The 21,987-nt window shown below is 33.4% G+C and overlaps 1 protein-coding gene across 1 annotated transcript; it reads right to left on the bottom strand.

Annotated features, from left to right (window-relative positions):
- Positions 1 to 1,007: 1,007 nt before the first annotated feature.
- On the bottom strand, positions 1,008 to 21,283 carry LOC125071165 (senecionine N-oxygenase-like). Its single transcript, XM_047681269.1, has 8 exons — positions 21,076 to 21,283; positions 8,077 to 8,270; positions 6,841 to 6,979; positions 3,223 to 3,394; positions 2,817 to 3,089; positions 2,444 to 2,604; positions 1,843 to 1,986; positions 1,008 to 1,392 (listed from the first exon to the last, which is right to left on the bottom strand). The coding sequence occupies exons 1-8, from the start codon at positions 21,163 to 21,165 to the stop codon at positions 1,183 to 1,185; spliced, it is 1,383 nt and encodes a 460-aa protein (XP_047537225.1). The 5' UTR covers positions 21,166 to 21,283; the 3' UTR covers positions 1,008 to 1,182.
- Between the last annotated feature and the right edge of the window lie 704 nt (positions 21,284 to 21,987).

Here is a 21,987-nt window from a genome sequence, read left to right on the forward strand (position 1 = left end):
GGCCTTAATTGAAAATAGACAATGTAACAGATCTGATATTTACGGTAACCACAGATAAAAAATATTAATCTACATTTTAAATATAAAAAATAAAATTATATTGTGTACCAAAGAATTCGAATTCGTGGTTTAACACTAAATACTACTAAAGTTTCATCAAAAGTTAAGTTTTTAAAAATATTTATTATAATAATTAATTTAAATCATTACATAAGTATATAATTGTTAGCGAGGTTATACTAGCGGTTTTAGCGTTTTGTTATAATTCTAAAAACTGTTAAAATAAAAAATAAAATTATTAGAAGTAGGTACCAACTATCCTGCATGTTATTATTACAACCGTTTAAATAATAATAATTATACAATAGTTAGAGCTTATAGAACTAAGTTTATTAAAAAGTTAAATGACTAAGTGCGTAATTTTTTAGAATTATTGTGAAATTATTATTAATAAATTTATTATTATTTACATTATTCGTAGGTTATAAACTTAACGGTAACCTTATTAATCGTCATATACACAGAAATAAAATTATCTAATATTATAAACATACTTTGCTTCTGCCCAGCCATTCGCAGCCAAAAGCAGTCCGCTTTTACTAATACTACAAACACATTTGTAAAAAGAGAACGGAATAATTTTTAATATGATTCTTAAGTACGGCGTTGTCAGCTTAGCTTGCAATAGCAGATTGATTTTAAAATTGTGATGTTTATACTTAATAATAAAACTAATTAATTTTTTAAGCACCGCTATTGCTTCGCGAGCACCATTCGTTACTCAAACATGTAAGAACAGATATTTTCTTATTATGATTTAAAAGTTAGATTAATCGGATAAAATCTTTTTTCGAATTCCTTGGTCATCAACCATTTATAAAGCATTGGTTATGAATTATTATATCATACAAGTGTGAAATTGAACTAATAACTTTAATATTGTACTTTTATGTCAATGATGTTTCACATTAGCACATAAATGTTCTCTTTCTACTAAGTCTGTGACACTTCCAACTTATCGTTAGAGGTGATTATTCATTTTTTTTTTTTTTAATAATCTGTCAGGCTCAGAGATATTATTATCATTTTATTCGATCAAATGACGATTACCAATTTTAGAAAAAACACTAAAGCAAACAAAGTTAGACATCACTTTGGGAAAACGACTTTATTTTACTGCGCTTATAAATCAATCGGACACTCTTCGGCTCTATTTCCTCCACCATTGTGCCACCGTTTGTAATTATTCGAATCTACAATTTCGTAATCATAATCTCTATAATTCAACAGATCCTCTAAACGATTTTTTGCATTGAAATCTCTTATTTCAGTCAATACTGGTGGCACTCTCGTTACACCCGCCTCCTTTGTAAGATTGCCGAAGTATTGGTCCTGGAACATGAAGTGAATGATTGTGTGAATTGTTATATAAAAGAATTTTTGAAATTGCAAACCGACTTTGTCAAATACTTTTGATGTATGTGTAAAAGTGTAAAATTATTTAAATTAAAAAGATAAAACAATTATGATGAAAGTACACTATAGTTGTGTTTATTTGTTTTAATTTGAGTAACAATTTAAATAATTAGTAGTGTTTTGCTGAAGCCCTACTGGGTAGGCACAACCAACTTCTCAGTTAATCGGCCGACACACAACAACCCTTTGTATATCTGTGATTCAGCTTGGCAGCCCTGTGACAGTGTAACAGGTTATATCTCTTGGGGGACAAAGCAACTCAGTTCCCATGGTTGTCGTTGCATTGGCAGTGATATCAACACCTATTTTTTCCTAATTCTTAGATGAACAGTTTACCAGACTCCTATACTAAAAATTTCAACTTACCATGTCCGAGCCCACAGTGTTAACATCAATAATCTTCTTACGCTGGTACTGAAGTTTATAAACATGAGCGAGCCAGATCTTGAGCATTTCCTCCTGAGAAGGCAGTTTGAACTTTCCAGCGATCAGCGATGCGACGTACTCTGCCTGTAATATACATATTTTAATGTATTCCTAACAAACGTTTTTTTTTTTTTGAATTTCGTATTGCTGTTGGCCTTATTGACCTTGACAGCATAACTGGCTTGGGGGGCCGAGTCAGTACTTGGCCTTGGATGACTCGGCCGAAAAAAAAACATCATAAAGGTCATTTTGTGAGAATCGACAAAGGATATTGTCAGTGTGGTAGAAAACAAAAGTAAAGAAAACTATACTGTGACAAACTCGACAACCAATATTAGTGCAAATGGTACTAAATTATATAACATAGGTCCTTCAATATAGGAGACCACCGAATTCAAATAAAATTAACATAGTTAATGTTTACTAGTTTGCTTTTTAGCTAGTTGAAATATTAGTTATGGTTACAATTTCATATTATCCCTCTTCATTTTAATTACGGATAATAACAAGAATTACTAGACAAAAAACTGTTAAATCCCACCTGGGCATCCATCACTCTGGTGATGACTTTGTTCACCACCCCTATGAAGCTCATACTAGGATGTCTAATGTTGACGATGTTCTGGTGCAATGGTAGAATAAATTTGCCGGAGACTGTAAGTCCACAGCTTTTATCCAAGAAAGGGTGGTAGAACTCATAACCTTGTAAAGAAATAAAGAATTACTTTATACAATTAAAAAAATTTTGATTTTGTAACTCCTAATGCACTAGGCAGTTAAATAAACCATCGTGGTCAAATCAGAACATGTTACATGAAATTCGGCCATATAATCAATATGAACAGAAACCATTATAGAAGCGAGATGGAAATAAATAACGGAAATAATAAAAAAACAATTCTCCGATACGATACCTGTACAAAATATGACATCATCCACTTCTTCTATAGTACCATCCTTAAAGACGACTCCATCCATCGTGAAAGCTTCTACATCAGGTTTTTTAAAATAATGTTCAGAGAACTTAGGCTGGTTGTATACCAGGTGATGGCTGTGAAATAGTTTAGCGGTGATGTTGTGTAGTTGGCCAGCAAGATCCAATCCTGATGGCCCAGCACCAACAAGGAGCACCCTTCGTCCTTTATATGTCTCCGGTTCTCTATAATCGTGGCTATGGATGATTGATCCTATAAATAAGTAATAAGCTATAAATTATTAAATCTACGCTAATTCATATGTGCAAATGCACCAGATGCAACTGTTACTCTACAGTTTTAACCTAGCTTAAAATAATTGACTGTATATTCAAAGATTATTTACCGTTAAAGACATCTTGTCCAGGAAAATTGGGCAATAGAGGTCTCACATATTGACCATTGGCGATGATTACAAAATCACAAGATACCGTATTGTTAATTCTCTCGTCAGTCTGTGTGTAAGTCAACTCCCAATGATGATCAATCCATTTTACTGACGTCACAAAACTACGTACCTGCAAATATAAAACAATAATTATAAAAAAATAAAAAACAAAAGACTTTGAGTCTAAGAGTTTGAGCTACAAAAATAATATGTTATTAAAAATATATGTGTCGTGACGTGACGTAACATTAAATGTTACAATTGCTTTTGAAATAATATTTATGAAAGCTGAATTGTATTTGCCCTTAATAAAGTATTTTTACCTTTTAATAGAAACAAACTACGAAGAGACAATCTTTCAAACTTCAATGCAATTGCCAGGTATAGAATTGTGATATCTACCGTCCATTTAATAACATTACAGATTTTTCCTAATAATAATAAATGAGTACTTTGAAATATAATGGCGACGTAAATCGAATAGGAATTAAAGCTTATATAATAAACGTAATGTAAGCAAAAATTAACAGTTCGTAAATCATGTTTCGCCCTCGGGATCGGAATGGATTCGACGGGGAATTGCCGTCATCATTCTTGCCATCATTCCACGTGATCATGATTTATACAATGGCTATTTTAATTTGTATTTGTAAATAATAATATAGATACACATTAAATCAATATTATTTTTTCTAATCATTTTAAAATACAAAAAAAAAATATCTACGTGACTATATGCGCAGGTTAAGGTTAGAGGAAATATTCTGCGTTAATTAAAATCACAGTCACTAAACAATGGCATATTATTTAAAAGCGTAGGATTAGTACACAAGACACCTACGAAAATTGCTATTCAATTTCAAGGCTATTTATAATAATATATTACTGTCACTTTTCATACAATAGTCATAATCTACATCTAGACACGCGGTAGCGTGTCAGCCAAGTTCTAGTAACAGAACTGGCGTGCAGCACCGTGTGTAATATTACACGAACCATTTGGAGCCACTTTTGACCTCCTCATAACTCAAAAACTATTTGACATAAATGTGTCAAATTTGGCTCATATATTGAGACTCGTGAGATACATATGTGTTTCAAATTTCATAAACGCATCTCAAATGGTTATTTAGATATTAACGTCTAAAAATCGACATTTTTATCACTGACTGACCTATAGATCAAAACTATAACCTACTTCCAGATGACCTAGAAAGTTGAAATTTGGCATGCAGGTAGATAATTAGGCCAATATAAAGGAAAAAATCTGAAACTGGTAATTTTGTATCATTTTATTATAATTTTTCATTTTATTGGGTCTATAGGAACACTTATATACTTAGTTCCTGTAAAAACTGTAATAAAAAAAATGATGTAAGAACCAGCAATCAAAACTTATGACAGCCGGTCTTAATGTGGATTTTAAGGTCTTCACGTGAATATATAACAAGTTGAATACCACCCTTAAGTTTTTTAAATCCAAATATTTCCGTTTTATTACTTATTAGTATAGCCGACTTTGGTATTTATTACGTTATTAACTAGCATTTAGCGCACATCAATGGTGCAAAATCTATATATATACTTTAAAAAAAAAATACGCATTTCGGTACACGGTGCGCGATGTGACGCCGAAGCAGCGGGTTAGAAGCGTTGTGATTAAACCTTAACGCGGACGTGTCTGAGCGAGTGGCAACCGCGCTCATAAGAATTATTTCAATGTCTTCCGATGGAAGCTGCCTAGTCTATTCGACTGCATATTTTTTGTTTGAGTATACTAGTATACAACAATAAAATAGGTTTCGTGAGACTGTAGTAGAGTATGTATATCGTAACAGGAATGATTTAAGTTTGTACTCTAGCGCTACAAACGGGGATCCTTATTGCTTGGAAGAACAGTATCGAGCGAGCATGCTGATGTCAGCAAAGGACTGGTGAATAAGTCCAATGGAAAAATAGAGAAAGTACATTGAGGACGTCGACAACAGCAATAGCGCATGTAAAATAACAATTCAATTTAAACATAATTTAATCTGCGAACTAGAAGCCAAACCAAGTTACAGATATTAAGTAATGAACATATATGTTCAAAGGAAACAATTCTCTATTTGCTTAGCATATTCTACTACTATATACAAATCACAAGCACTTGACGGTGCTCTTTTCGACATAGGCTCCTCTATATTAAGTAAAGAGCAGGCTTACGTTGGCCTCTCTGGAGTTAAAAACTTAGATGGAGTACATTTTATCAATTTAGGTCCAAGTCAAATCAAGACACAAGAGAGCTCTATTGTAGAGTACAACCGTCTGCACACATTATACCACCCCTACTTGGGCAAATTAAATATAAACAGAAAACGCGTAAAAAATATCCGGACACTGAATGGGCAATTCACTCGAACATTTAAGAGGTACCTACAAGAAAAATAAGAACGTATCAAAAAAAAAGACAATTATACCCCGTAAACATAAGAAAACAGAATAGCTTAACAAAAACCATTTGTATTAATTTTGTTATTAATAAGTACCTACTAATAATTTATATACAAAAAGTAGTGATATCCCATCAAAAACATAAATGTAAAAATGAGAGCCAAGTTAAATATTATGATATATACCTTGGTTGTTGTCTTCAACGACAAAAGAAGTGAGATCTAAATTTGTGCCAAGTTAAATAGTCCTTTTTGAAATTTATTTATAACTACATAAAATATCATTTCTTCTTATAACTTGGGGTAATATATTGTTGCCTAAGGTCTGACTTGGCTAGTTCTTATATGTTTATAAACACAAATTGTAGTTTGTGTTTAGAATAACAAATTATAACTCAGAACATCTAAGAAGAATGGAGGACGGCTCAGTATTGCTTAGTTAGTATTAATGTACATTAAGAGCTGCGATGGTCCAGTCACTAGAAAACATGAATCTTAACCAGATATTGCGAGTTCATATCCAGACAAGTACCATTGAATATTTGCGTGCTTAATTTGTGTTCATAATTCATTTGTAACAGGCTTAGAACTTACGAAGGCTATAATATAATTTGTATATGAGAACTAGCCAAGTCAGACCTTAGGCAACAATATATTACCCCAAGTTATAAGAAGAAATGATATTTTATGTAGTTATAAATAAATTTCAAAAAGGACTATTTAACTTGGCACAAATTTAGATCTCACTTCTTTTGTCGTTGAAGACAACAACCAAGGTATATATCATAATATTTAACTTGGCTCTCATTTTTACATTTATGTTTTTGATGGGATCTTCTTTACATCACTTTGAATTCTTGTCACGCTTTAATACTGAGCTAGCCCTTCCGTTGTAGAACATTTGATCTTTAACAATAGTCTTACAAATGGTTTGAGATTAGCCTTTTAACTTGCATTAAAAGTATAAACCGACTTTAAATATATTGTAAATCACAAGAACGAAGGTATAAGACATAAAAATAAATCTTAAATTGAATTGGTAAATTTGTCGAAATTCTTTACAAAATCAAACTTGTCAATAAAATTTACTTTACTACCATAATATATAAAACTAATGTTATCCTTATAAGACATACCTACTTACATGAATATTCGGCATCAAGTCGAAATGTTTTACAAACGACTGTAAGTATTTGTAGAAGCATGTTCCGGTTGGGTACGAGGGTGCGCTAGCTGGGAAAGGAAAACCTCCAAACTCCATTGTCTGGCGTGGTGTATTGGTTCTGGAATAATATTCAGGATACGATACTTGGGATAGAAACGACAGTTGCCTTTTCTAAACAACAATTTGTACTTAAAAATAAAAAGTAGGTAGTAGGTAGTAGGTACATTTTTAATGTAACTTTTTTGTTTATAAGCCGATTCGATGATTCTTTTTACGTTAAGTTCTGTACAACTCCAACGATATTGGATATTGTTTTTATTGAAAGCATATTCAGGAATTTTTTTAGTCTAAATTTAATCTTTTAACATTATTGTAAATTATTTAATGGACATGTTCTGAACAGTTTATATTCTTATATAACTTTTTAAACAATAACCTGCTTATTTTAAATATATAAGTATTTCTCTTAGTTTACTTATAAAGAACACATTCATTGGTAAAATTAATGTAATATTGGTATATATTTGTTCATGTTTTAGAATAACAAATAATAGCAATTTTTTCTTGACATTTCAACATTTCGTTTTCCTTAAAGTTCGTTTATGGATAATTTGGAACCGCAGTTCTCATTATACACTCATAAAAGTTTATAGCAGGTTACCTAAATAAAATACATAAATTATATACTTTAAAATACCTAAGTTAATTTAATAATATGAATATTATAAATAAGATGGAAATATTACAACCAGCGTTTTTAATTAACGAACCGCTAATACTTTCCATACAAAATCTTTTAAAATTTTGACATGTATTTCTCGATTAATATCGGGTGTTATATTAAAAAAATTGCTTTTTTTAAGTAAAGTGAAATTGTCATTGCAAATTAAAAAGCGTTCGTTACGTTTGAGTACTTATATTACACAATAGAAGTCCTGACATAAAAATTTTGGTAAGTGTTTTTAGAAGTTTTATCACAAACATTATGCTTTGAAAACAGATGGCATTAAATAAAGTTAAAAAATTATGTGAACAAAAATTATTTAAATAAATAGCAATATAAAAACTTGCAGGATGATGACCCCTTGGGATATTGTCGTCCCCACTCCTAGCACGAGTGATAAACTTAAAAGGAAGGGTAAAAAGGAATATAAGCAATTTCTTAATTAATAAGAGGTATTGTTAGTATTATTTAAAAAAATATGTGTAATTTACCTGAGATATTTATACATGCTAGTTAGCACTGGTGTCCCATCTTCATCTAAGCCAACGTGTGGGTCGAATCGCCAGGTACCACCAACATACCTGGACGCCTCAAATACAGTGAAATTTACGCCGAACTCTTTTAAATATCGCGAGACTGCTAACCCTGAGTATCCCGCCCCTATCACGCAAGTGTGTGAATCCGGCTGAAAATAAAAACATTGTTACATTTAAAAATGTAATTTCAACATGTGATTAAGTTGGTGCAAAATATTTTCCTTGCGCTTAATATGCCTTTATCATACTGCATACATTATACAACATTCTAATCGATTAGTGTTTGTGTTATAATATATTCCTTTATGGTAATTCTGCAGACGTATAAACTATAATTCATTAAAAAAAAGACAAAAGGCAATCTCAAAGCAACTACCATCAGAATGTGTTGTACAAAGTTAAAATACTTGTAATGTTATGAATATCTACAATAGTATAATATAGAAACATATATTTTAGAAATAGTTTTTGTTTTTTTTTTATGGCATTGGTTGGTGGACGAGCATATGGGCCACCTGATGTTAAATGGTATGGTAAATAGACAAAGGCGCTGTAAGAAATATTAACCATTCCTTACAACACCTATGCGCCACCAACCTTGGGAACTAAGATGTTATGTCCCTTGTGCCTGTGATTACACTGGCTCAGTCACCCTTCTAACCGGAACACAACAATACAGAGTTATTTGGCGGTAGAATATCTGATGAGTGGGTGGTACCTACCCAGACGGGCTTGCATAAAGCCCTACCACCGAGATTGTACAAATATGTACCTACCAATGAGATTATACAAATATTAGAAATATATTAGAAAATGTTCCTGTTCATAACACTTGTTTTTATTTAAATCAAACGCCTTCTACTTAACACTACTGGGAATATCCTGTCAAGAGTTGAGTCATAAAAGATAAAAAAAAAAAACTAAAAAAATGTGCATATAAAAACCAAAGCCACAAATGAGTTGGCAATATACTCGTAATTAACCTTCAACGCGATTTAGTCGGTATTTCCAATCATGAGATCAGAATCGACCTCTGTTTACATGTGTTCATAGCCTCGTACAAGCTGCATTTTATTGCATTACGTATTGCGTAGAAGAACATAATGGCATGTTATAAATTTTCCAAGTATACGAAGACAGACACATCCATAAATTCAAGGCGACCTTGAACTACATATGTATAAACCAGTTGATGTTTGTAGCTTAAATAATACTTGAGTTACATGGTTACATCTTTTTCCCCAAAAAAAATAAATCAATCGACGAAGAAAATAAATCTATTTTGAAAAAGTGTGAATATTCGCAATCTGAATAGTGAATTATTATTATAATTGTAACTTTTTAGAATACTTAATTTATCCTAACTTGTTTAGTTTATACCATCATAATTCGCTTATCCGAAGCCTGAAGTGTACTTATGTTTTATTACACACAAGGGTATAATTTAATACATATAATATAATATAGATCATACACAATAGTAGCAGCCTGTAAATTTTACACTGCTGGGCTAACGCCTCCTCTCCCTTTGAAGAGAAGGTATGGAGCTTATCCCACCACGCTACATTATCGTATATTCCCAGAGAATCTTCTGTCATGCACATTATCACACACTATTCTCACAAATTGACATGACGTTTGTTGATAGGATAGCAATCTTTTCTGTCACGAAAGTCAAACCATATTCTTACCGTTTACTCGTCTTATATGAATTCTGTTTATGCTCCTGATTATTATATTAAGTATTATACGCAAAACGTTTATATTGAAGTAGAAACATACAAGAATTCCCTTTTACTTATAAAAAGGAAAAGAATAAAGTTAGAATTATATTATTTTATGTAAATATATAAATAAATAGAACAAGAAAAATGTGTTTTAGTTTTAAAAATATTAATGTTATTAAGGATTTATTATCAACCAATAATAAGCAGAAACATAATATTACAAGATATATTGATGTTGTTTAAACAAACTAGTTCATAAGACGTAGACATTGAGTAACATATCGAGGTATTTACATTGAAACCATTGCTTAAAGGGCACGGTGACCAATATTAAGTGATTTAACACTTACAGCGTAAGATGTAGACGTAACTAATCGATTTTCAATTAATGTAGGTTAAGTACCTAATTAGTCTAGTCTAAATACACTAACTAAACCCGGTTTGTATCTCAGTAATTAAACTCGAAAGAGCCGAGATGACCCAATAGATAGCAATTTGATATTTCATAATATGCTTAACTTATGCACATACATATATCAACCAAATGTTACTCTAATCTATGTATATAAATGCGAAAGTGATCTCATTGATTAATCACGAAATCTCAGAAACTATAACAACTACAAACTTGAAATTATAGGCAGGTAATTATATAGGCAGGTAATTATATAGGCAGGTAGGTTCCTTATAGGGTGTAGTACGGATTTTACGAAACTTCGCCCCTAACAGGGTAAAACTGGGGTTTGAATTTTATGTTATATAAATTTCGTGCGGGTGAAGCAGCAGATTCAGCTAATTTATAATAAATTATAATGTTCGTTAACAGTAGGTATTATAAAAAAATGATTTTTAAATTTAAACATGATCATTGTATGCGGCAGAAAACTAACAAACCAAACAAAGTATTTTTTATTTTAGTTTTTTTAAACGTTAGCGTTTGAAAGTCATTCAGAGAGAAACCTGTTTATTTTTGTCTAAAAGGTTGTGCATGATATTAAAACTAGTTTATGATACCTGTATTATCTGTATATATTTTATAATTGTGTATATTTATGTTGCACTTATAATCAAAATTAACAGGAAGGTTTCGATATATTTTCTCGTATTTTACGCCATCATATTAAGCTCCCTCTCCTTTTAAGGAGAAGGCTGACATATGACAGGATAGAACCCATAATGTTCAATGCAAATGCAAGTTTTCTGACAACTGGGTCATCGTTTTTATAAATAAACTATTTAGTAAACATAAGATAAACGATCTTTAGCGCCATCATCACATAACTGGAAATTACGAGAGTTGAATATTTAATTAGTTACACAAGAACTCAATTTCTAATTCATATGTGTTTAGAATACAAGCAACAATGGATTAAATAATAAATAACGTTAGGAATTATAGCCTTAGTGGTTTTAATAATACGAATCATTATTGAATATTCTCATTTAAACATATCCTTATTCATTGCCTGCGTTAAAGTTACATTTCGTCAAAATATGTAGCAATTTGTTACGTATTATTTTATAAATTACATTACATGTGCATAAAATAGTATCCGCAGTTTTGTATATAAATAAATCTTTATAATATTTGAAATAACTGGCGTCTGATTTATATAACCTTAGAATATTAACTACATTTTTTAATAAATTATATATAATTGTTTATTTTTATTTATCCAGACTATTATTATTATAAAAAGTACAGAAATATTTTTTCTTTAGGTTGGCAAAAACTAATAGAAAACTATTATTATTACATGCTTGAAGTAATCGGATTGGTCTCCTTTATATAATAATAACTAAACCAAAATAACGAAACAGATAATATTTAAACTATTCTAATTATTCAAAGCATATACAATGATCTGTGCAAAATATTCGTGTCGCTAATAAAATAGCTGGTACATATTTGCATTTTATCTCAAGGATTTCAGGTTATCGTGACAATTTTAACGATCAAAATTAACTGGCGATATCCCATAATGCAGGTGGTCTCTGCATTCACCTGTATGAGCCATCATTTTTACTGCCCATGACACCATTGCTCAGTGAAGAGACAATGTTGTTTGCCAGTCCGTAAAAAATAATAATTATACGTTTCACGATGATCGCTTATATTTTTAGGTAGAAATCTCCGTGTATTTTTTTATCGTTTCCACAGATAAAGAAAGAATAATAATAAATATCTAACTATTATATCGTAGGTATGAAAAGATGTGTGAAATATCGTATTATTCTTTAAATAAGTGTAGCGTGCATTAAAAAAATGCACACGGAATTATAAAATAGCATTAAAATTTAATTTATATAAAACCTAACTTGCCATTCGTGTAAAATTACGATATATATAAAATGAAAGTACTAGGCAATAATTATATTCTGTATTTTAATTTAAAAAAGCTACGATAGGCCGGATATGTTTACTGTGACATGTTAGAATATTAACAATAAAAAGTTAATATACTTAATTAAAAATAAATAAACACATTAATTATTCAAGCAAGAAAAATGTGCATTTATATATTAATAAACGATTGCGTCATTAAACAAGTATTTAATAAAAAACGTACTTTATTATAATATAAAAACGAAGATATGGCATAGTCTTGCAATAATTGCTTATGATAATTTATTTATTTTTAGGATCTCCAACAGAAATGACATTAGTTCAACAACAAAGATACATAATTAACACATGTGGTATTTCTTTTTATAGCTAATCGTAACACGTATCATAATCAGGGCCAGACCGTAAGTTTGGGGGCACTGGGCTAACACTACTTAGGGGCCCACCTAAGACATATCTGAACATAGACTTGAATTAAATTAATTCAATGGGTTTGATTAATTGCAGGACTCGCAGGGCCGCAAACCATACGATCTATTTAATTTAATAAAGTTATGGATTCTTTCTCATTATTGTCTATTTTTGGCTTTGACTTGACTTAGCTGGAGCCCCCTTGAATCCACGGGGCCCTAGGTTGAAGCCCAAAAAGCCATATGGTAGATCCGGCCCTGATCATAATTAATACTAAGCAATATTGGAAGGAAGTAGTTTTGTTCGTTATCTGTCATCTCAATCCAATCCGATTTACGCTCGAAATTCATAGAATAGTACCTTTCTTATAGTTTGTAAATGTTATAATAAGTACCTATATTAGGTACTATTCACAACATAGTATATTTTATGACATATAGAGAATTATGTCACCAATATTCGATGATGAAATTGTCGACATTGCTGCCTTTTTGGCCATTCTGCCAAACTCTAAGAATTATAAAATACGGAAGTAATTATAAAAACTCATAGAGAAATTTATTCATGAATATTAATATTCATGTAACTAAATTTATGTTTACTAAAATGTGTGAATAAGTCTATCAAATATATATGTTAAATAGAATATTCATTGTATATAAATAAAATCTGACGTTTAAACTTTTTAATTGCAGTAGTTTCGTGGGTAATAAAAAAAATTGTGGAAATATCACATTACTCTTAATACGAATGGACTGTGCGGTAAAAAAGCGTGTGGAATTAGCGTTAAGCATTAAAATTTACCATTCGTAATTAATTTCTACATTTAAAATAAATCTTTAATGAATAAAAGTAAGAAGTAAAGTAACAATTTCCTTATGAAAAGACGGTACTATAGTAGTTTACTAAGTATAATATTCTACTACTATAATAAATAGTGTCTGTTTGTCTGCCAGTTACGCTTTCAATGCTAAAGCACTAAATCGAAGTTAATAAAATAATTGAATAGATAAAATTTGGTATAAAGCAAACTTGAACTCTAATAAAGGTATTGGGCTTTTTATACCTAAACGACTTGGACCCCTCACGGGCGCATACTTAGTCATAAAACTATTTATCTATATATTTAGGTATATAGGTGTTGAATAAACATCGGCTTTACATGAAAATATTTTAAATAAATCGTTACTGTTAAGACATCATGGACAACAAAGTCACAGAATATTTGCTGTAACTATTTAGAAGAACGCACATTCTCGTAACTAACTTAACCATTTAATTGAATAGCGCATCTATTGAATAACTTACGTGGCATTGTTGCAAAACTTTTATTGATTAGAGACACGAATTACTACGATAATATTACCTACTTCATTGTTATTTCCTCTATAAAAAGCAAATTCAAAACATAGTTTAATTACGTATTATACGTTATAAAGTAGATATGATGTATTAAATATAAAACAATTAATAAAGTAAAACATATTTTATATTTTTAATACCAATTTAATAATTTTTATTTTAATATAACGAATTTAGTAACGTATTATTTAATTTGGGTGCCTATTTTTATTTTTGTTTTATTCTTGTTTAAAGCTAAAGTAAAAAAAAATATATACCTAATATTTTTTTATTCAGAGTCATGACAATTTTAATAAAATAAAATATTTAATAGCAATTGTTTGTACGTAGTTTTGTGATGAGGCAATATAAGATCTGTGTGACGAGTATGGAGAGATATTATGCGAGCCGGTTGCGAAACGCTTCCCGTTTCGCCTTGAGCAAGTTGCAGCGCTTTGTGTTCATGGCGGTCCACAGGGCACAGGTACACATTAACAGCCGACGAGTGTTTTAATTCAAAAACACATTCAATACACATATTATTATTATCTTATTTAGTATTTATATCCTAATCATATATAAAACTCTAATACAAAATATACCTAATTATAGAAATTATTATACTTACAAAAAACCAATTACATATTCAAAATGTGAATATCAAACTACTTTTTTCTGTAAAATTTTAAATTTCACAATATTTTAAGAATGTATATATTACTATACATATATTATTAATATTCTTTTTAAAAGGTATTTTTAACTTATTTGTATTATTATCATTACTTTTAAAGGTTACCTACAGCTTAGACGATATAAAACTACATCTTCTATGCACCTAAACATGTTAAACAAAAAATCAATATAGTCTGAATCTATAGACCGAAATTACTTTAATTTATAATCACATTAAGAGTTTTAGTAGATAATGTAAAAGTAATTTTTTTAAGATATACACTTTTATAATGGTGCTAAAGGGATATTATAACGCAATCCGACGTATCGAAGGTTTAATATACTTACTCGTTTGAGGTTTGGGGGTAACCACCATATTTTATTTAGAGTAAGTCACAAAAGCGCCTAAATCCAGTTTTTTTTTCTGATCATCATAATTGTTAATTACTTGTTATATTTTGCCATTATTATATTTTAAAATAAATATACTTATTAACTTTAAAAGTTTCAACTATTTATGTAATTATTACATGTAAATAAAATATTATTTTTATTTTCATAATATATTTACGAAAATGTAATCTAGACTATAAAAAGCGTTCGTACATTGCTAAATTTATTTTAATTAAATATTTTTTTTAAATTGAGTTTTTGTATTATGTCACGAAAAGTACGTAATATTTAGAATATTACTAACAGACAAAAATATTTTTAATATTGTGTATGTACATATAATGTAATTTAATAATAAGATTGTTAAGCGGTCATTGCTCTACATAAACCAAACCGGCTTCCGTTCGGTTTGTTAAAATTTTTTTTTTACTCCGACAAATTACCATAAATGGCAAGTAAGATGCAACGTATTATTCAACAAATATAAAATATCTTAACTGAACTGAGACAGATATCTTTAAGGATTTCTAACTTGTATTTTTTTTATTTCCTCAATGCTACAACAATATTTTGTTTCGCGAATTTAGTTTTTCTTAGAAACGTTAAATATCAACTTACATAAACCACAGATTAAAACATAAACAAAACCAAGTTATCAAAAAATATGAAGGCATTGAATATATTATTAGTTCAAACATTCGCACGGACGTTGGTGAAATAATCTGTGCCTTTATGGCACAAATTAAAAAATTCAACCATCTTTTACTTACCTAATATGTGTTAACTTGTGCGTGGTTAGGTAATAGCATAACACATATCTAATATATAACTTAAAAAGTACTCGATGTCGTTAGTAGTAGTAGTAATATATGATTATATAATATTTGGTCAACTCGTTTCAAAACATAAAAATTTTTATAATTGTGTTATTAACCTTAACACCTTTATCACCTTTATGTATCTGATTACCTTATTATTCAAATGCAAATTTACTAAATTAGCCTAAACATCCATTCTAAAACCATTAAACGGTCAGAACGGGGTTAAAGTTTTTTTTTTTTTTTTTTTATTGCCCGGGAGGGCAAATGACTCTGCTCCACCTGATGGTAAGTGGTAGCAGAGTCCAAACGCGACGACGGCTAGTGCAGTTGGGAAAGGTGATCTGCTCTAGCCGCCCCCGCCTTGCCGGCCCGCAAGATGCCTCTTCACGCCTCGCTTGAAGGAACCCAGGTCATAAGAGGAGGGGAATACGTGCGCTGGTAAAGAATTCCATGTTTTGGAAGTGCGACAAAGAAAAGAGTTGCCAAATTTCTTTGTACGCGATGGAATTGATGTCACAGTTAGGCGGTGACATCGAGAACCAGCACGCGTGGACTTGTGAAGGAAAGGGGAAGCAGGAATAAGGGAGAATAGTTCCTCTGAGCACTCGCCGTGACACATTCGATAGAAAGCGCTGAGTGCCGCTATCTCTCGACGCAATTGTAAAGGCTCGAGGGTGTTGGTGACCTTTACATCGCCAATAATGCGAACCGCACGTCGCTGCAACCGATCCAAGGCCTCCAGTAGGTACTTAGCGGAGCCATCCCAGAGGTGCGAGCAATATTCAACGCAGGACCGTACCTGTGTTTTATACAGCAGGAGCAGTTGAGCAGGCGTGAAAAAACGCCGCACCTTGTTCAGGACTCCGAGTTTACGTGAGGCTGTTTTTATAACAGCCTCGATGTGATCCCTTGGATTGAGGTCGCACCGAACGTCGATTCCCAGTATGGCGACTTTGCTATGTATCTCCAGCGTGGTGCCACAGAGGGAAGGAGGAGGGGAAAATGGTGACTTTTTCGCTGTGAGAGCGCACACCTGTGTTTTCTTGGCGTTAAACTCAACAAGATTGTCAGAGCCCCATTTAGCGATGAGTCCTAACGTCCTATCGAGCTCAACAACAAGATCCCTCCGTCTCTCCTCAGTTTCCGCCCGTCCAGCCGCTGCGCGTCCGTGGTATCCCCCGTGCACTGTACTGTCATCTGCATAGCAATGTATGTTCCCGAGAGAGAGCATATCATTGATATGCAGAAGAAAGAGCGTGGGGGATATCACAGACCCCTGGGGGACTCCAGCATTCACTACATGGGATTTTGAAGCGCAACCATCAACTAGAACGCGAAGGCTGCGCTTGTGTAGGAAGCTAGCAATCCAGGTGCAGAGCTGAACCGGCAGACCGTATGCCGGCAGCTTGGAGAGAAGACTTCTGTGCCAGACTCTGTCGAAAGCCTTGGAGATATCGAGGCTGACGGCCAACGACTCTCCACGCTTATCGATAGCTTCACCCCAGAGGTGTGTTACGTACGCTAGAAGATCACCTGTGGACCGTTTTGGTCGAAACCCGTACTGACGATCATTAATTAGACAGTGATCTTCTAGGTAATGGATCAGTTGGTTGTTTAAGATCCGTTCCATCACCTTACAAAGAACTGAGGTGATAGCTATTGGCCGATAATTTGCCGGGTCAGATCGATCCCCTTTTTTGGGAACCGCTTGCACATTAGCTTCTCTCCAAGAATCCGGCACACATCCTGTAGAAAGAGACAGCTGGAACAGGCGCGTTAACACAGGAGACAGCTCCGCTGCACACTTCATCAGCACTATGGCTGGTATTCCATCGGGACCGCTAGCTTTCCGCACATCAAGTGATTGTAGCTCTGCACGTACATCACGTTGCCTGATTTTGATGTCAGGCATCGTGTAGCCACATGAAGGAATTGTTGGTGGCAGCGCACTACAATCATTGATTACGGAATTATCCGCAAAGAGTTTTGCCAGAAGATCAGCTTTCTCCTGCGGACTGTGAGCTAGCGATCCGTCCGGATACCTGAGCGGTGGCAGCGAAGGTTGACAGAAATTGCTTTGCACAGATTTGGTCAGACGCCAGAAGCTACGGGAGCCTCTAGGTTGTGAAATAAGGTCATGGCCAAACCGCGCAATGCGCTGTGCATCCGCTCTTGTGTATGCCTTCCTACAAGACTTGGAAGTTTTATTGTAGGTTGCTTTCAGTGAGTCAATGTTAGATGCCCCACTAACGCAGCCATTGATCCACGCGCGATAAGCCGCCTGCTTAGAAGACACAGCATCGGCACATTCGCGAGTGAACCAACGGTTACGCGTACCCTTACTGGCGAGGTCTGAGTTAGGAATGTAGTATTCCATCCCCAACAGGATCTCACCAGCAATAGCAGCGGCGCTAGCTGTCGGGTCATTCTCACTGAAGCAACGCTCCTTCCAAGGGACTGACGCATAGTAATCGCGCAAACCGTCCCAATCTGCCGACTTATAGTGCCAAATGCGACGTTTGCTTACCGTTGGTGGCGGCAGCTTGGCCTGTGGCACTTTGGTAGATATCAGGCAGTGATCCGAAGAACCAAGTGGAGCCCGAACCTCAACCTGATATTCCACCGGGTGGCTAGTCAGCAGAAGGTCCAGTAGGGAAGGCGCTTGCCCGTCAATGTCTGGGATCCTGGTGGGCTGATCAACCAACTGGGTCAAGTCATGCGTGAGAGCGAAAGCATGGGCAGTCCTTCCTGCATGGTCAGTTTTGGAGGACTTCAACCATGATTCATGGTGAGCGTTAAAGTCCCCCAAAAACACCAGTTCCGCGTTAGGAAACTGCTCTTGCGCAGCATCTGCCACCCGACTAAGATGGTCAAATAGTCGGCTTGTCTCCAAGTCACCATTGTGGGATCTGTAGAGGCACACGTAGACCCGACTCTGACGAACCAAGTCCACACGTACCACTAACAGGGAGAAGGAAGGGTCCTCCAAGCAGCGCAGACGGTGACAACAAACATCCGTCCTGACGAACAAGCATACTCCGGCTTTCGCTTTGAAGGATTCTTCAAGCATGTAGCCGGGATAATTAAGGTAGCTGGTATCGACAGGACGGAGTATTTGAGTCTCCGTCAGAAACAACATTGCTGGCCGTGCTGTCTCGAGATGGTGGTGGACAGCATTGAGGTTAGCGTGGAGTCCACGGATGTTAACGAACTCAACCTCAAACAGCGTGGGAATGGTGGGGGTGTGCACCGCTGTACGACCGTCATTTCTTTTATGCACTGTCATGGATAGGGGGAAAAAAGAGGAAGAGACGTGAAGCGAGCGATGCGTTGCCACGATAAGGACGGTCAAAGTGTGGAGCTGTGTTTCCCCAATAAGTTGCCAGAAGAGAAAATAAACCGACCCGCCGGGCGGAAGGGCCCCCGAACCCTCCCGGTAGTGGCCGCCGGGACCCCACCGTCCGGTCACCAACCGGCACGACGGTCCACACCGGGATTATGCGTGGCCTGGTGGGGCAGCCTCGCGAGCTGGTTAGGAACGCTTGGGCCCCTGTACTCTGCCACGGGCGGCCAGCGGAACAACCGTTTCTACGGGTCTCCCTGACCGGCGGGTCAATATACTTTCCTCCAGCATTGGTTCAACAGCAACATCCACCGGACCAACACTTATCGCGACAATGCGCGCTCGGGCACTGGCTGTACGCCGGCTGATCTCGAAACGCGGCTGCAAGCAGCCACTTCACGAGTGTTTCACCATGCGTACGGTGGTAACAAGCCAGGCGGATGATTGACATCCTACCACCAGATGAGCAGATGGTCGCTCAGATGTCCCTTAGTCGCCTCTTACGACACCCATGGGAGAGAGAGGGGCAGTGAATTGTATTCTTACTCCGTCACTGCACGGAATAAAGTATTGAATATATACTGGTATCATACCGGAAGTAATAGTAAAAACGACGTTTTATATCTTAAACGCAATTTTAGAAAATTCACACTTAAAAAACATTTTATTTCTTTTTTTACCATATTTATCTTTAATTTATAAAGACGTATTAAAAATGCATGCAATGAAATCGACTATGTTTTTATAATATTAAATATTTATATACTTATATCAATTATACGCTACTTTTCGTAGTATATTCAATTTAACACTAACTTCTTCTCATGCATAAATTAGATAAGTTTTATTGGTAAATGGTAATATTAAAATTATAATACTTTATTGTGAAATAGTAAAGATAAATAATAATTTAACAAGTTGTGTTTGTGGTTCTTTTTAACAGCAAACTTTCAAAGTACGTAAGTAGTTAACATATTCATAGTTTTATAAATATATGTGTATTAAAAAAGGAGACTTTTTTTGTATAACCTAACTGAAAAGACCACTAAACGAATGTAAGTAAAATTACTACCAGAAGATGTAGAGCGTTTCGAAGATTATTATTATTTATATAACTGTTTCACTTGCTTTAAATAAAGACTTGAAACTAATAATCATATTATTAACAAAAAAAAGATTTAATGTTATTAACAAGTAACTAAATAAAACTTTATTAAAAGAGATTGGAATAGATATAGTCTTACGTCTTATATTATATTAAAATTCCTGCATGTGTGTATTTTGAAATTGTAGTTTGTATGGTTAAACGCGATAATCACAAAATCCATCAAATCGATTTGAAAAATTCTACGAACTTGTACGGATTATGTCCGTATGTAGCTTCAACTTATTTATTTAACAACAAACATCGTTACGTTTTCTTGCATTCGCGTGTTTTATAAACCGGTTGATCGTTAATATATTGCATAACATTTGATTTGTATCAAGTAATTTAATACACACTAAGATTATTTCCTTAAATTATTTTAATTCCAACTAAGATTATTATTATTCAGATTAAATGATAATGTAAATGTCGTTCATTTAGAACGACCGTGTAACGAAACTCAATTAATATTTATAATTTATATAGGGTAACGGATTATTACAGACTTAAACAGATTACACACGAGATACTTATAACTAATGAAATTAGTTTAAAATATAAAATACAGATTTTTAATGGCATAAAATCAGAACAAAATTTAAAAATATTAAAATTGCTCTTATTGAAAAATAAATTTAAGTTTGCATTCATTACATAAAAAAATAATGCTATTGATGATATATTATGTATAATTATAACACTATTTTTATTTATCGTTTAGAAAGTTATAGTATTAAATAAGATCTTACCAAAGAAAGTGCGAGGCCTCCATTGTAATTACTATTTAAGCACAATAATAATATTATACATGACCACAAAACACTTAATAAATACATCATGATTTATTTTAAATAACACTATACACTTATATTATATTTCGTGTGAGCTGCATCAACCTTTTTTAGTGAATGGATTCGCGTAAGTCTGTTCTTGTCGAGCGATCGAACAGCGAATGAGGTTCTGCTTCCAAAGTGAGGGCTGAATGGGGATCCAACCAACCTTGGCAGTCAAGGCTCATTGACTCACATAACTGACGCTGTTCTTAAAGTTTACAAAAAACGATAAACACTAAGGTAGTTAATTAACCTGTAAACACTTATCGCTGCATCGATCATTCCACTTTATATTTGTTTGTCTCTCCCAAATACCTCATACTTTTAAATCAGGTTTTTGACAATTCTGTTTCAACGAAGAATTCTGTTTTAAATGTGATTTAAGCGAACTTTTAGTGATCAAATTCATTAAACATAACCTATAAGTTAACCTATTTCCTACTTATTAATGTGTTACAACTCGTTTATTTTACAAAAAAATATTAATTTAATAAATAATAAGCGATATTGTATATCGAATTTTATATAAGTACTGTTTCTCACGCGGTCATGACTGTAGTTTTTTCAGAATATAAGATATTATTTGGAAGAAAATCAATAGCCAATTAAAACAACAACCTTTTATGAAAATATGATATATATAATAGATATGGGAAATTGTGTTTACGTATTCTTATGAATTTTATACATTGCACGGAGTAATATAGACAACTACTGTTTAGAGATATAACAAACATATAAGTTTATACAACATCGAAATAAAAACAAATTACGGTACAGGTCTGGTCGGTACAGGACCTAATTCGTCACTTCGATGGCAATGATTTT

The sequence above is a fragment of the Vanessa atalanta genome, chromosome 18 (assembly GCF_905147765.1).
Source record: "Vanessa atalanta chromosome 18, ilVanAtal1.2, whole genome shotgun sequence".
NCBI lineage: Eukaryota > Metazoa > Arthropoda > Insecta > Lepidoptera > Nymphalidae > Vanessa > Vanessa atalanta.

What these genes read in the sequence shown, in the direction of transcription:
- LOC125071165 (XM_047681269.1), bottom strand. Translation starts at nt 21,165, where the DNA reads ATGATGTATTTATTAAGTGTTTTGTGGTCATGTATAATATTATTATTG. An exon ending in GAGGCCTCGCACTTTCTTTG is followed by an intron (nt 8,271 to 21,075) that starts GTAAGATCTTAT and finishes TTTTATTTTCAG; the next exon opens with CCGGATTCACACACTTGCGT. An exon ending in TGATGTCATATTTTGTACAG is followed by an intron (nt 2,605 to 2,816) that starts GTATCGTATCGG and finishes TTTCTTTACAAG; the next exon opens with GTTATGAGTTCTACCACCCT.